The sequence below is a fragment of the Echinops telfairi genome, unplaced genomic scaffold (assembly GCF_000313985.2).
Source record: "Echinops telfairi isolate 266 unplaced genomic scaffold, ASM31398v2 ScPeMD7_7469;HRSCAF=8507_0, whole genome shotgun sequence".
Classification (NCBI taxonomy): Eukaryota; Metazoa; Chordata; class Mammalia; order Afrosoricida; family Tenrecidae; genus Echinops; species Echinops telfairi.
In genome coordinates, this window is record NW_022111372.1 from 34,509,876 (window position 1) to 34,524,139 (window position 14,264).

General features: G+C 42.4%; 1 protein-coding gene across 5 annotated transcripts in view; it reads left to right on the forward strand.

Moving 5' to 3' along the window:
- The window catches only part of FAM3B (FAM3 metabolism regulating signaling molecule B), a 96,115-nt gene that overhangs the window by 61,288 nt on the left and 20,563 nt on the right, over positions 1–14,264 (forward strand). For 4 of the 5 annotated variants that reach the window (XM_045284762.1, XM_045284760.1, XM_045284761.1 and 1 more), the window contains one exon: positions 7,620–7,743. The exons of the other annotated variant lie outside the window; for it this stretch is intronic. In XM_045284762.1, the coding sequence (XP_045140697.1) occupies positions 7,620–7,743 (124 nt within the window). The remainder of the gene's footprint in view (positions 1–7,619; positions 7,744–14,264) is intronic. 5 annotated transcript variants of the gene reach the window in all.

Consider the following 14,264-nt stretch of genomic DNA (forward strand, 5'->3'; position numbering starts at 1 on the left):
GATAGCCGGGCACCATCAGCTTTCTTCACCACATTTGCTTATTCACCCGCTTTGTCTTCAGTGGTTGTGTCGGGAAGGTGAGCATCATAGAATGTTAATGGAATTTTTTTAAGAAGCTCTCTTTTGCCTTAATTTCCATTTTCCCCCTTTACTTAGTGGTTCAATTTCTAATTTAAGCTTAGCTTCTCCTTTCTGTATAGCTTTTCCTGTCTTATTGATTTGAGCAGGTGATTTGCACTGGAGGTAAACTAATACCAAGGTTTACAATCAGAGACTATGATGAGCATTTGATTGTCTTCCAGTGTGGTGGCCCTTTGTGTTTGAACTAGAAGTTGTTGCTAGTTGATTTTGAGTTAGCTCTGGATCACAGTGACCTTTTGTACAACAGAACAAAACACTGCCTGGTCCTGCGTCATCCTCACTGTCTTGCTGTTCTCAGGTGGGAAAAAATGGTCAATGTGGTTGGCTGATAACTGAAAGGTTGGCTGTTTGAGCCCACCCAGAAGTACTGTGGTAGTTGGATGACTTAGTGTCAACTCTGGCTAGACATGAAGTCAAACCTATCAATCAGTGGTGGTTTGGGAATACCTCTTTGGGGTATGGCCTTTTATATGAGAATGAGTGAATCTGGGAACTGCCTCTCTTTTTGCCCAGCAGCCTTCTTGCCTACTGTAACTTTGCCAGCCCCTCAGGGGTAGCTCCAGGTGGGCCACCCGACTGACAGCTGTTGATGCCCTGCCATATTTCCACCAACTTTGGATCCCCTTGACTCTGCACCCCCTGACCTCTGATCTTCCTGCTTCAATTTTCTGTATCACCAGCCTACAGCTATGTGAGTCTCAAGAAGACCCAGACTTGTGGACTTAAGTTGGATGGGGCTTGGATACCTACTTTTTATATAAGATTACGTGTTGGTATAAAGCTCTTCTTTGTACATATGAGTGTCGCTGGGTTTTTTTTCACTAGACAACCTGGCCTACCACAAGTCCATTGGAAGAAAGGCTCGGCGATCTATGTTATGAAGTCAGCCATTGAAGATCCTATGGGGAAGACAATTCTACTTTGAAGCACAGGGGATTGACAGGAATGGAGTCAACCTGACAGCAACTGGATTGTTGTCTAGTTGTCCAGGTTTTCAGAGGAAGCACTGCTTCTTGCTCCTTGTCGGAATCTTCCTTCTCAGAACTTTCCCAGGGTCATCCAATATAGGCTGTCTACTTTCAAACCAAACTAAAGCACCTTCTCTCACTTTCCTTGCTACCTTCTGTTCTAAGCTGCTCTCATCCTGACCTAACTATTGTGGCATGTAGGATCACGGCCATGCCTCCTCTCCTTGTGACCTTATTTCTCAAGCTATGTTAAGCCTTGGATGTCTCTCATGGCCCACTTCTGTGAGCCAAGCAGCACATCTCTGGGCACACACAGCATGTTCACCTTTGGGCAGAGGTCTCAGCATGGTCTAATTGGAGGCTTATGATGCACCCGAGAGTGGTGGCAAAAGACGCTAGAACAAGTGCACTCTCTGAGTGGAGGCTCGTTACGTCATCACAGCACAGTCGTGCCAAGAGCAGTGCTGTGGGCCACTAAGTGAGCAGGTGTTCATGTGCTTGCTGAGGGGAAAGGCTCACCTGTTATGGATTAAACTCGGCCCCTAAAATGTGTTAGAATCCTAACCCCTAAAGCAGTGGATCTGATTGCATTTGGGAATCGGGTTTTCTTTGTTATCTTAATGAAGTAGGGTGTGCTCTAAACTTACTGTCTTAGTTAAAACTTTTCCTGTGTATTAGGTAAAGGTCTACAGAGCAGATAAACTTTCCATTCAACGCTTCACACACACTTTGTTTCCTGGCATTGATTGCAATCCTACAATGTACCCATCACTTATCCCACATCTTCCCTGTGTTGCTTATTTCCATTCCTCCTCTTCTACCAACTTCCTGCCCACTGAACTTTGTCCTTGGGCAAATGCTGGCCCTTTGATGGCAAAGAATTGATTATTCTGTGTGGGTTTCTCAGTATTGTTGCTATTCACTCTCTATTGTTTGGTTGAAAGCTGAGCCATGGGGTTGCGTTCATTTCCAGACCTGAAGGATGACCAAGGACCGTGGTCTCAGGGGATTCCCCAATCTCTATCATCTAGCAAGCCTGGTCTTTGTTGTTGTTTGGAGTTTTGTTTCATGTTTTCCCCCAACAATACCGAGGCTTTGCTATTGTGATCCCATGCTGAGTGATTGGTAATGTTGTTGTTCTTCTTCTTAAGTGGCGCCACGTTGGCTCCAACCCCTAGCAATCCATGTACAACAAAATGGCACACTACCCAGTTCAATTTCATTACAGTGGTTGTATTCACTATTCTTCCTTCTCAGCTTATAGACATTATCTTAGCACTGATAGTATTGTACTACCAAACAAATCTTGAAAAGTTCTTTTTGACGATGAATGTGACACCATTCTTCTTAAGCGTGTCATCCCTGCCAAGTAAACCAAAAGTTATCTAACTCAAAATGTCCAATACCAGTTGATTCCACCTCACTAATGCTGAGATATGGACCTTTATGCATTCCATTTAATTTTGGATGACTTCTCATTTTCATAGATTCATTCTTCATACTTTCCACATTCTGACTGACCATGGATGAGGAGAAATCAAAAATACCATCTCAACTGTTTCTTCTTATTTTGAGTTGTATCCCTTCAGCAAATCCCTAAAGCTTTACTCCGTGCATATCATTAAGATCAACGCTACGTGGAGGAGGCAGCTCTTCCTTAGTTGTGTTTTGAGTGTCTTCCGACCTGAGAGGCTCATACTCCAGCACTGTCTCTGACAGTGTTCTGCTAGCTTCAGTGGCTAATTCCTTGTAAACGGACAGTCTGTTCCTTCTGCGTAGTCCAGTTTAGGTCTGGAAGATCCCCTGAAACCTGTTTACTTTGGGTGACCCCGCTGGTATTTGAAAAACCAGTGACACAGCTTCCAGCATCACAGCAACACAGAAGCCACCACAGCATGACAAACTGACAGAGGGGAATGATCAGCAGTAGCAGCTGGTCGTTAGTATGGTCTCAGGGTGGTGACGACGGGTGTTCACATGATCCATTTGTCCTTTGAACTAATTGTTTCCTTGTGTCTTTCAGTTTCTTCATTTTTCTGTTCTTGATAGAAACCAATAGTAGTACCTCACGTGACCACCTCAAGCTTTGACGATTTCAGACGCTACTCACAATAGTAGAATGTAGAGCACTGTCTTTGTGATCTATGTTATGCCAACTGCCTTTCATGTCCCCTGTAACTAAAGTCCCCACCCTACACACCCAGTGACTCATTCCACGTATTTGATTATTAAACTTAGTCATTCTGAGCGATGAAAAGAACAGAGTGACAGAGACGTAAGTACATAAGGGGAAAGAAAGATGATATCCAAGGCAACTGAGGCAGATACATCTGGAAGCCCAGGAACTTTTAGGATTGCCATTACTAGAAGCCAAAGGAAACAAGAAAGGCCCTCCCTGTTGAGCCATGTGCTGAATTTGGACTTCTAGCCTCCTAAACTGTGAAAAAATAAATAACTAAGACACTTACATGCATTAAGGTAGGGTGGATGCCTAATCCAATTCTCACAGTATGCTTACAAATTAAGGACATTGGGTTTTCTATGGCTGATTTATCACAAGTAGATCAAGAAGCCTTTCTTCCGAGGTGCCTCTGACAAGACTTGAGCCTCCAACCTTTTGGTTGGCAACCTAACCATTATCAAACAGCTGCTTTTGCTACCCAGGGCCCACATGATAGTGAGGATTACATAGTTCCAGGCAGCCTTTTATTACACGTTCAAACGATGTGTTCAACATGCTTTCAGGTGAAGTATTGCTTCAATTTAAAGCAAAGGGTCCATCAAATTGAAGAAGAAAAGAAAATGAAAGTAAACACATTGTAGGCCATAAATTGCTAACCTACATCTCTCCCTTTTTAGGAAACAAAATTACTCAGCACCCCACTGGCCATTAAAAACAATTGTATTATATAACCCACAATCCAGGAGAAAGTATAGTTGTTTGCTTTTGCAGCTTCTCTGGATCATCCAGCACCCCCAGGGGGCGCTATAACATACTGTGGGAAACTGGAAAGTCTCAACTACAACAAAAAAACTAGACACAGTGAGAACATACTCTGTTTTTCAAAACTTTTCAGAAATTTAGAAGTAGATCGTCTGGAGTGGGAAAAGGGCATATTTAAAATATTGGGTTTTTTAAAAAAATTAGGTAACATAACTTTCTCAATTATAGCAGAACTGCCACAAGAACAGAAATTTATTTACTCACATTTCTTTTTTTTTTTAATCGTTTCATTAGGGGCTCATACAACTCTTATCACAATCCATACACACATCCATTGTGTAAAGCACATTTGTACATTCATTACCCTCATCATTCTCAAAACATTTCCTCTCCACTTAAGCCCCTGGCATCAGGTCCTCATTTTGCCCCTCCCTCCCCGCTTCCCACTCCCTCATGAGCCTTTGATAATTTATACATTATTATTTTGTCATATCTTGCCCTGTCTGACGTCTCCCTTCACCCACTTTTCTGTTGTCCGTCCCCCAGAGAGGAGGTCACATATAGATCCTTGTAATCGGTTCCCTCTTTCCAACCCACTCTCCCTCTACCCTCCCAGTATCGCCACTGACACCACTGGTCCTGAAGGGATCATCCGCCCTGGATTCCCTGTATTTCCAGTTCCTATCTGCACCAGTGTACGTCCTCTGGTCTAGCCAGACTTGCAAGGTAGAATTCATATCATGATAGTGGGGGTGGGGAGGAAACATTTAGGAACTAGAGGAAAGTTGTATTTTTCTTCGTTGCTACATCGCACCCTGTCTGGCTCGTCTCCTCCCCGAAACCCCTCTGCAAGCGGAACTCCAGCTCACATTTCTAGAGGCAAAAAGCCCAAATAGGGCTCTTGGTTGAGTCCATTTCTTCAGGGGCTTCTCTATTCAGCTATCGTGGGGGGCACAGTTCCATGCCTAGAAGCAACCTATCACTCAAACCTTGCAGACACCCTGTGCACGCATGGCAAACACTGCCAAGGACCTGGAGCAAATGGCAAAACAGTGATCATTCCTGACAGTACAAGTATGTGGGCTCTTTCCCCCTTTTTTTGACTTATTTATTCCCATTTTTCTGCAGAAATTAAATAAGGAAAGATAATGAGCTTTCCTTATTTTAAAAAGATCGAATCAGTAGAATGCTCATTAGAAGCAAGGATGGTGAGATGATGGCTCACTTACTTTGAACACACCATCCAGAAAGACTCTTATCTAGAACAAAGACCTTGTGTCCTGTAAAGTAGAGTATCCAAGAAAGGTGGGGAACCGTCCAGGAGATGTGTTGGCACATGGTCTCAGACATGCCACCAGTAGTCATGAAGACGGTGCGGGACAGGCAGCCTTTCCTTCAGCGGTACTCGAGATCACTGGGAGCTGGCGGCCAGTGGGATGGCTGGCTAAGAACAGCAGCAGAGCCTGTAGAAATGAAAACGGCAGTGTTGGGCAGAGTTGCCATGAAGTGTCTCAAAGGCAATGACCACAGGGTGGGCTTGCTCCTGCAGAGAAGGAAGGACCTGCATCCCCTTGCCTGTTGCCTGCCATCCACTCACGTATCCTCACCACCGAGGGGCTTCATGCTCACTCATTCAATTTCTGACATATTCATGCAGCAAACACGCAGGTTGTATGCTGCACAATGCTGGAAATGCCTCATGAAGCTTTCCTCTTTTTTTCCAAAATAAGGAAACAGAACAGTATAATATTGGAGAGTGATGCTCATGAAGTAAAATAGAATAGACCAGGCAAGGCTGGGCCGTGTTGAGCGACTGGAGAGTTGGGTTGAGAGATGGTATCTGTGTTAGACAGGGTTCTCTAGAGAAACAAATCCAGAATGCTAATAATTTTCTATATATTTATACAGATAGATATATAATATAAGAAATAAACAGTTAATTAAATTATAAAGCAGTACAAATGGCTCAGTGCAACTCACTCCCGTGAGACAGTTGTGAGACACTGGCAGTCCTTCAAGTCTTGAGGGCCTCCAGGTAGTCCTCAGTAGAGCAACTCAGGCTATCCAGGCACAGGCAGCAAACAGCAAGGCAGGTCACCAACAGTCAGCCAGATGACAGGGTCTGACAGTCTCCAGCTCAGGAGATATAAATTCCAATGGTGTGGCGAAGCAGGTCTTGAAGAAACCTCAAATTACAGTGACACAGTCCACAAGTTAGGTGTCCCACAGGTAGTGTAGCTTGTAAATTGAGGCAAAGAACAAGCAAGGCAGCCGCACACTGGTACAATGATTAAAGAGCAGGAGACAAGAAAGGCGAGACTTGCCGAGCCATTTATCTCTCCGCCCTTCAATTAATCCCACATGTGTTTATCGGCCAGGTTGGCACTCTGTGTCAGTGGAGGGAGGAGCTAAAGGATGAGACATAGTACTGAGACCGCATGGAGAACTCTGTTGTCTCAGCCTGGCTAACTCAGATTACATGTGAGTCACCTCTTGTGGTCACTGAGCAAGGTGGTCAGCCCAGCCTGAGCAGCATGCCGGGCATTACAGTCACTCATCTGCATCTTCCAGCCTCCATCTATTTAGAAAGTAATGCCCTGTGTATGAGTAGCTCATTAGTAAAATCATCCCAACCCAACACTCTCATGCATTGTGCTAGACCAGGTTGACTAGAGAAACAAATCCAGGGACATGCATATATGTATAGGAAAGAGCTTTATGAAAGAGTAATTGTATATTAAGAAAATGTCCCAGCCCAGTCCAGATCAAATCCATAAGTCCAATATTAGCCCATAAGTCTGATACTAGTCCATAAATTCCTCTTTAGACTTGCACAGTCACATGCAATGCTGCCGAATGCAGGTAGATCACAGGCTGGGGCGTGCAAAGTCTTGTGAATCCAATGGCAGTAGAAGCATGTCAACACTGGTGCAGGTCTCCAAGTGGCTCCTCCAGCTCTCTGAGTGTGGCTCCTCAACAGGAAGGTGAACCACAGAAAGAGTGTGGCCCACCTCCAAGAAGGAAGAGAGGAAGTTCCCAGACCCCTCATGCGAAGGTCACGCCCACAAGGAGGCATCATCAGGCTGTGACCTGATTGACATGCCAGGCTCCACCCCTACACTTATTTATTGAGTTGACATAAAATGATGTAACTACCATACATGGCCACTACCCATCTGTCAGGGAAGGCTGAGTGTCACTATGATGCTAAGCAAGTTTTAGCAGAACTTCCAGGCTAGGAAAAAAGACCTGGTGAACTATCTCTGAAAATGGACCTATCAAACCCTATGGATCACAACAGTCTAATCTGCCCCAGTCATAGGGAAGGTACAGGGTGGATGGTGTTTGCTTCTGTTGTGCACCAGGTCACCAGGAGCAGAGGGCTTACTGGACGGCAGATAACAACACAGTGAAAATCAGGAACCCCTCCTCCAACGTGTCCCCACCACCCTTGGGAGTTGCTTCTGTGGAGTGCTGGAAGGGAGGGCTGCTGTTCATGGCCAAGCATTGGGTTCCTTTGATCACGAGTGGTCTGACACTGACTGTGACACTTCTGTGCATTACAGCTCCAGCCCCTAAAAGACAGAAATGTGACCACTGGACTTCATGTCCCCCGAACACCTATGCCTACCGGTTACTCAGTGGAGGTGGACAGGATAAGTATGCCCAAATCTGCTTTGAGGATGAGCTGTAAGTATCCGTCTGAAAGAAAAAGAAAATAAGTAAATGTTGTGTTTGATTCTTTTCCATTATTTGAGGCTTGTGAAGCACTTGGTCTGCCAACAGGAGAGTAATGCATATCCTTGGTCTCAGACAGAAGGGGTAGTACAGTGTTTAACTGCCCACAACACATGGTGTTTCTCTTAGGCAGTTCCCACCCTCTGTGTTGTATTTAGTTCGTCTCTGTGTTTGTCCTCCGAAGGAGGTTGGTAGAATTCTCAGGGCAGGAACTGTCTCTTTTCAACTGTTTGCCCTTGGAACGATCTGAGGATCACCCTGACTCATAATAGCCAGTTTCACCCTTTGCCATGGAGTTGACTACAGTCCACTGTGACCCCATATGTGTGAGAGTAAGAACTGTGCTCCCCATAGGGCTTTCAATGGCTGGTGTTTGGGGAATAGATCACTTTTTTTTGCTAAGGCACCTCTGAGTGAACTCCAACTCCAAGGGTTAACTTAAGTTGGCAGCTAAGTGTGAACTATTTGCAGCGCCCAGGGACTCCTTTATTCTTAGTAGCCCTCTTCCAATCTTTTTTTGGATTGAGTAGAAATAGTACTTCCCCCTTTGGAGGTAGATCACTTATTTAAAACATGCTTAAATCAATCAGGATGTTGATCAATAAGCATTTATTGACTGATGAATTAACATTTTTAAGATGCTCACTTGGGGGGTGGAGGAGAACAATGGCAGTAAACATATAGTTCTTACCCTCAGGGGCTGGAATTTCTACGTAGGTAATCATGTTGTCTGTGAAAAAGAGACAGGTGACCAATTCCTTTCTTATCTGCGTGAATTTGATTTCTATTGTTTGCCTCAGTTTACTAGCTTGAATCTCCCATACAATATTTAACAGAAGTGGAAAAAGCAAACACTTTTGCCATTTTCCTAGCCTTAGAAGGCAAGCATTCAATCTTTCACCATTAAATGTAAGTCAACAAGTTTTAAATAGATGCCGTTTATCAAGATGTGCGAATGCCCTTCAAATCCAAGTTGGTTCAATGATTTTGTCAGCATTGTGTGTTGACTTTTGTCAAATTCTTTTTTGTTTTTTTCTCTTGAGATGATTATAGTTTGTTTGTTGCAGTCTGCTTATATGATGTTACATTGTTGTTTTTTAATACCAAAACAATCTACCATTCCTAGAATTCTTTCTTTTACATAGATGAATGTCACTAGTTTATCTCTCTAGATGACCCAGCTAACACACCAATCAATATACCTGTTCTTCAAATTTCCGTACCAGCACCATATCTGGTGATGTAGAAATTGAAGAATTCTATGAACATCTTTAGTCAGGAATTGACCAAACATGCAATCAAGATGCATTGATAATTACTGTCAATTGGAATGTAAAAGTTGGAAAAAAGAAGGAACAGTAGTAGGAAAATATAGTCTTGGTGATATTAAAGAAACTGGAGATCACATGAAAGAATTTTACAAAACCAACGACTTATTCATAGCAAATACCAGTTTTTCAACAACTCAATAGGCAACTATATACATGGACTTCTCCAGATGGGATATACAGAAATCAAATTTACTACATGTGTGAGGAGAGATAAGAGAGAAGCTAAATATCCCAAGCTAAAACCAGGCCAGGGGAAACTATAGAACACACCACCAATTGCTTATTAGTAAGTTCAGGTTTAAGCTAAAGAAAATCACAAGTCCTTGCGAACCAAAATATGACCTTGAGTCTATCCCACCTGCATTTCGAGAACATCTCAAGAACAGATTTGCTGCATTGAACACTAATGACAGAAGACCTATGAGCTGTGGGAGGACTTCAAAAACAGCATTCATTAGATTTGGGCCTCACATTAATTCTAGCCCCAATCAAAAAGCAATCCGTTCTTAACAATGACATAACCCAACTCAATTCCCATCCTCATGAAGAGATCACTGAAAACATGGGTGAAGAAACCCCATGGTGCCTGGCTGTCAGAGTAGCATCTGGGGCCTTAAACACTTTTCTTAAAACAAACAAAGTGAGGTGTCAACTAAATACACCTGGAGGAAGCACATTAACTGTGTGACCCAAGGATTATAAATAATCAAATTCAAATCCAAAGGGGGGAATGGTATCAGAGTTTAAATTCTGAACATCTGGTTTGCAGAAGACTATGGATAACAGTAGAAGCACAAAATCCATTTGCAGGGTCCCCACATGGATTAAGCCCCCAGTGACTCCCCTCTGACCATGGTGGAAGGATGTGAACCGACTTGCTATCAGGCAGAGAGCATTGTAAAGTCAATTGTGGCAGATATAGTTAAGGTAAAATATAATACCTTATCATCTGATCTCCTTTTTGACCCATTTTGAATTTTCAGTTCTCAAATTTTTCTGCTTTCTTTTTGATGTTTTTCTGTGTTTTGTCTAGTCATCATCAATGGGGATTTTTGTTTGGTCTGTATGATTTAGTTTGGTTTGTATGTATATGTAATCCAGGATAAGTAAAACTATAGAAATAGTAACTGGATTAATAATTACCTAGGGAAAAGCAGACAAGGTTTAAGGGGAAATGGGGAGCTACAACCAGTATGAGAATAAGTGTTTTGAAATTTATTTTGATGATAATTGAATCACTCTTCTTAAGTGACTGAATGATTAGGTTGTGTGATATGGGAACTACATGTCAATAAGACTATTTCAAAAATAAATTCTAAAAATTAACATCTTTCATGAAGAAGGATAAGGTCATTACAGAGATACGAAAGAAAATATCAAAGTGGGTATCAGAAGAGACTCTGAAACTTGTTCTTAATCATTTAGTAGCTAATGCAAATGGAAGACATGAAAGAGATGAACAGGAATTTTCAAAGGGTAACTTGAGAAGACAAAGTCAAATATGATAATGAAATGTAAAAAGACTTACACTCATCATATGTGAAACTTAAAGACCTCAATAAAATAGTCAAGCTTCAATTTGGAATATTGGAAGTCTCTCTGGGTAAAATATTGAACAGTGCAAGAAGCATCAAAAGAAGATAGAGAAATACTTAGAGAAATTGTACCAAAAGAGAACTAGTCACCATTCCACTATTTCAGGAAGTCGCATAAGAGCAAGAACCGATGGTGCTGAAAGAAGACATTCAAACTGTACTGAAAGCATTAGCCCAAAACAAGATTCCAGGAAATGATGGGATACTAATTGATATGTTCTGACAAGCAGATGAAGCAATGGAAGTATTTATTCCTCTATGCGAGGAAATTTAGAAGACTACTCCCTGACCAACTGACTGGACGAGATCCATATTTATGCCCATTCCAAAGAAAGGTGACCCAACAGAAGGCCCAAATTACAGAACAATATAATTTCTGTTACATGCAAGTAAAATTTTGCTGAAGATCACCCAATAACAGTTGCAGCATTACATTGACAGGGAGCTACCAGAAGTTCAGGCCAGATTCAGAAGAGGACATGAAACAAGGGATATCCTTGCTGATGTCAGATGGATCTTGGCTCAAAGCAGAGAATACCAGAAAGATGTTTACTTGTGTTTTATTGACTATGCCAAGGACTACGTGGGTCATAATAAACCATGGATGACTTTGAGAGGAATGGGAATTCCAGAAAACGTCATTATGTTATGTGGAACTTGTACAGCGATCAAGAGGCAAGTGTGCAAACAGAACAGGGGAATACTGCATGGTTTAAAATCAGGAAAGGTGTGCATCAGGGTTGTGTCCTCTCACGATATTCATTCAGTCTCTATATGGAACAAATCACCCGAGAAGCTGGATAATATGAAGAAAAATGTGGCATAAGTGTTGGAAGAAGGCTTATTAACAACGTGTGATATACAGACGACACAACCTGACTTGCTGGAAGTGAGGAAGCACTTGAGGCACTTGCTTATGAAAACCAAGGTTTCAGCCTTCAGTATGAATCACAACTCAATATAAAGAAAACGAAAATCCTCACAACTGGTAATCATTATAAATGGAAAAAAGACTTCTTGCTTGGGTCCACAATCAATGCTAATAGAAGCACTGATCAAAAGAGTAGTGATCAAAAGAGTTGAGATTAAAAAAATGAGCTGCATTAGTTAAATATACTACACAAGACCTCTTTCGAGTACTGGAAAACAAAGATGGAACTTTGAGGACTAAGGTGCTCCAGACCCAAGCCATGGTATTTTCAATCACCTCATATGCATGGGAAAGTTGGACACTGAATAAAAAAGACCGAAGAAGAATCAATGCATTTAAATTATGGTGCTGGAGACTAATACTGAACGTACCACGGGCAGCTGAAAGGACAAACTGATCTGTTTTGGAAGAAGTATGGCCAAAGTGCTCCTTAGGCAAGGATGGCAAGACTTTTTCTTACATACTTTGGACATAGTGTCAGGAGAGACCAGTCCCTAGGGAAGGATATTGTTTTAGGCTGGGTTGACTAGAGAAACACCCAGAGACCCTCATATATGTGTAAGGAAGAGCTTTATAACAAGAAGTAAATATATATTGCAAAAACATCCCAGCCCAGTCCAACTCACATCCATAAGTCTGATACTAGCCCATAAGTCCCTCTTAAGACTCACAGAGCCACATGCTATGAGGTGGAATGCAGGAATATCACAGGTCGTTGGGTGCAGAGGCTTGGGGATCCAATGGCAGTGGACCCATCTCCAGGGCTCTGGCAGCAACCAGAGTCAGCTAACAGGAAGGTGAAGGCCGAGAGATGAGGAGGTTCCCAGGGCCCTCCTTATGAGAAGGCCACACCCACAAGGAGGCCCCATCAGGCTGTGACCTGATTGACAAGTTGAATACCTCCCCAACACTTTTATATGTCTTCAAGTTGACATGAAATTATGTAATGACCACAGACATCGTGCTTGGTAGAGGGGAGGGGCAGCATAAGTGAGAATGGCCCTGAACTAGATGAATTAACACTAGATGGATTGTAGCTTCAATTTCTAGGCTCTAGTCTAGAAACAGTTTTGAGGATGGTACCAGACTGTGCAATGTTTCTTTGTGTTGTGCATAAGGTAGCTATGGGTCAAACCAAACTTTATGGCATCTAACAAGAGCATTAATAGAGTTACCTTATACCCCATGGGATGGTTTATAATGTTCTCTAATAAAATGCTAATGATATCTCTAAAATGAAGTGGGGACATATATAAAGTATGAATGGATTGGGGTCCACACTTAATCATAGCCCTAATCTAAGAAAAATCTGTTTTTATGACAAGTCCCTATTCGATGCCTACCCTCAAGAAGAGATCACTGAAGAGGTGAGTGCTATAGAAAAGTGTGGTAAATCAATCAGATAGTATCCAGCTATCAAAAAGAATAGTGTTTGAGGAGGGTGTCTAAAAGCTTGTCTTAAAATAGGCAGTCTTACACAATCCGACGTCTCCCTTCATCCACTTTTCTGTTGTCCATCCCCCAGGGAGGAGGATATATGTAGATCCTTGTGATCAGTTACCCCTTACCCCACTTTCCCTCCACCTTCCTGGTATTGCCACTCTCACCACTGGTCCCAAGGGATTCATCTGTCCTGGATTCCCTGTGTTTCCAGTTGCTATCTGTACCACTGTACACCCTCTGGTCTAGCCATATTTGCAAGGTAGAATTGGAATCATGATGGGGGTGGGGGTGGGGAGAAGCATTAAAGAACTAGAGGAAAGTTATATGTTTTATCGTTGCTATCCTGCACCCTGACTGGCTCTCCTCCTCCCTGTGACCCTTCTGTAAGGAGATGTTCAGTTGCCTACAGATGATCTTTGGGTCCCCACTCCGCACTCCCCCTCATTCACAATGATATGATTTTTGTTGTTGTTTGATGCCTGATACCTGATCCCATCAACACCTCGTGATCACACAGGCTGGTGTGCTTCTTCCATGTGGCTTTGGTGCTTCTGAGCTCGATGGCCGCTTGTTTCCTCTATGAAGAGGTCTTGTGCAGCAGATTTTTCCAATGCAATACATCGCTGATTTCTTAAAATAGGCAGTCATGAAGACTCCTGCTTCTATGATTGTTGATTGTGAATCCAAATAAAATGAAATCCCTAGCAAGTTCACTCATTCTCTTCATTATGATGTTGTCTCTTGGCCCTGTTTTGACAATTTTTGTTTTATTTACATTGAGTTGCAATCTATACTGAAACCTGTAGTCTTTGACTTTTATCATGAAGTGTCTCAAGTCTTCCTCACTTTTAGCAAATAAGAGTGTTTCAGCTCTATCACGTCCTACAGTGCGCGTTTACAACATACAGGATAACCAAGTCAGGAGGATAATGACAGAATACCAAAACCCATGACCTAATTCAGTTGACACCTATTTTGGGGACACACAATCATTCCATACCAGGCTCCTTTGTCTTCCTCCTGATACCGTTGGGAACACTGCCAACCTTTTCCTGCCAAGTATGATGTTGGCTGTGTTTTTTGAAATGATAATAAAAGGTAAAATACATTTTCTTTTATTCTTTTCTTTGTTTAGAGTTATGTGTGCATCATATTTTTCCCAATCATGAATAG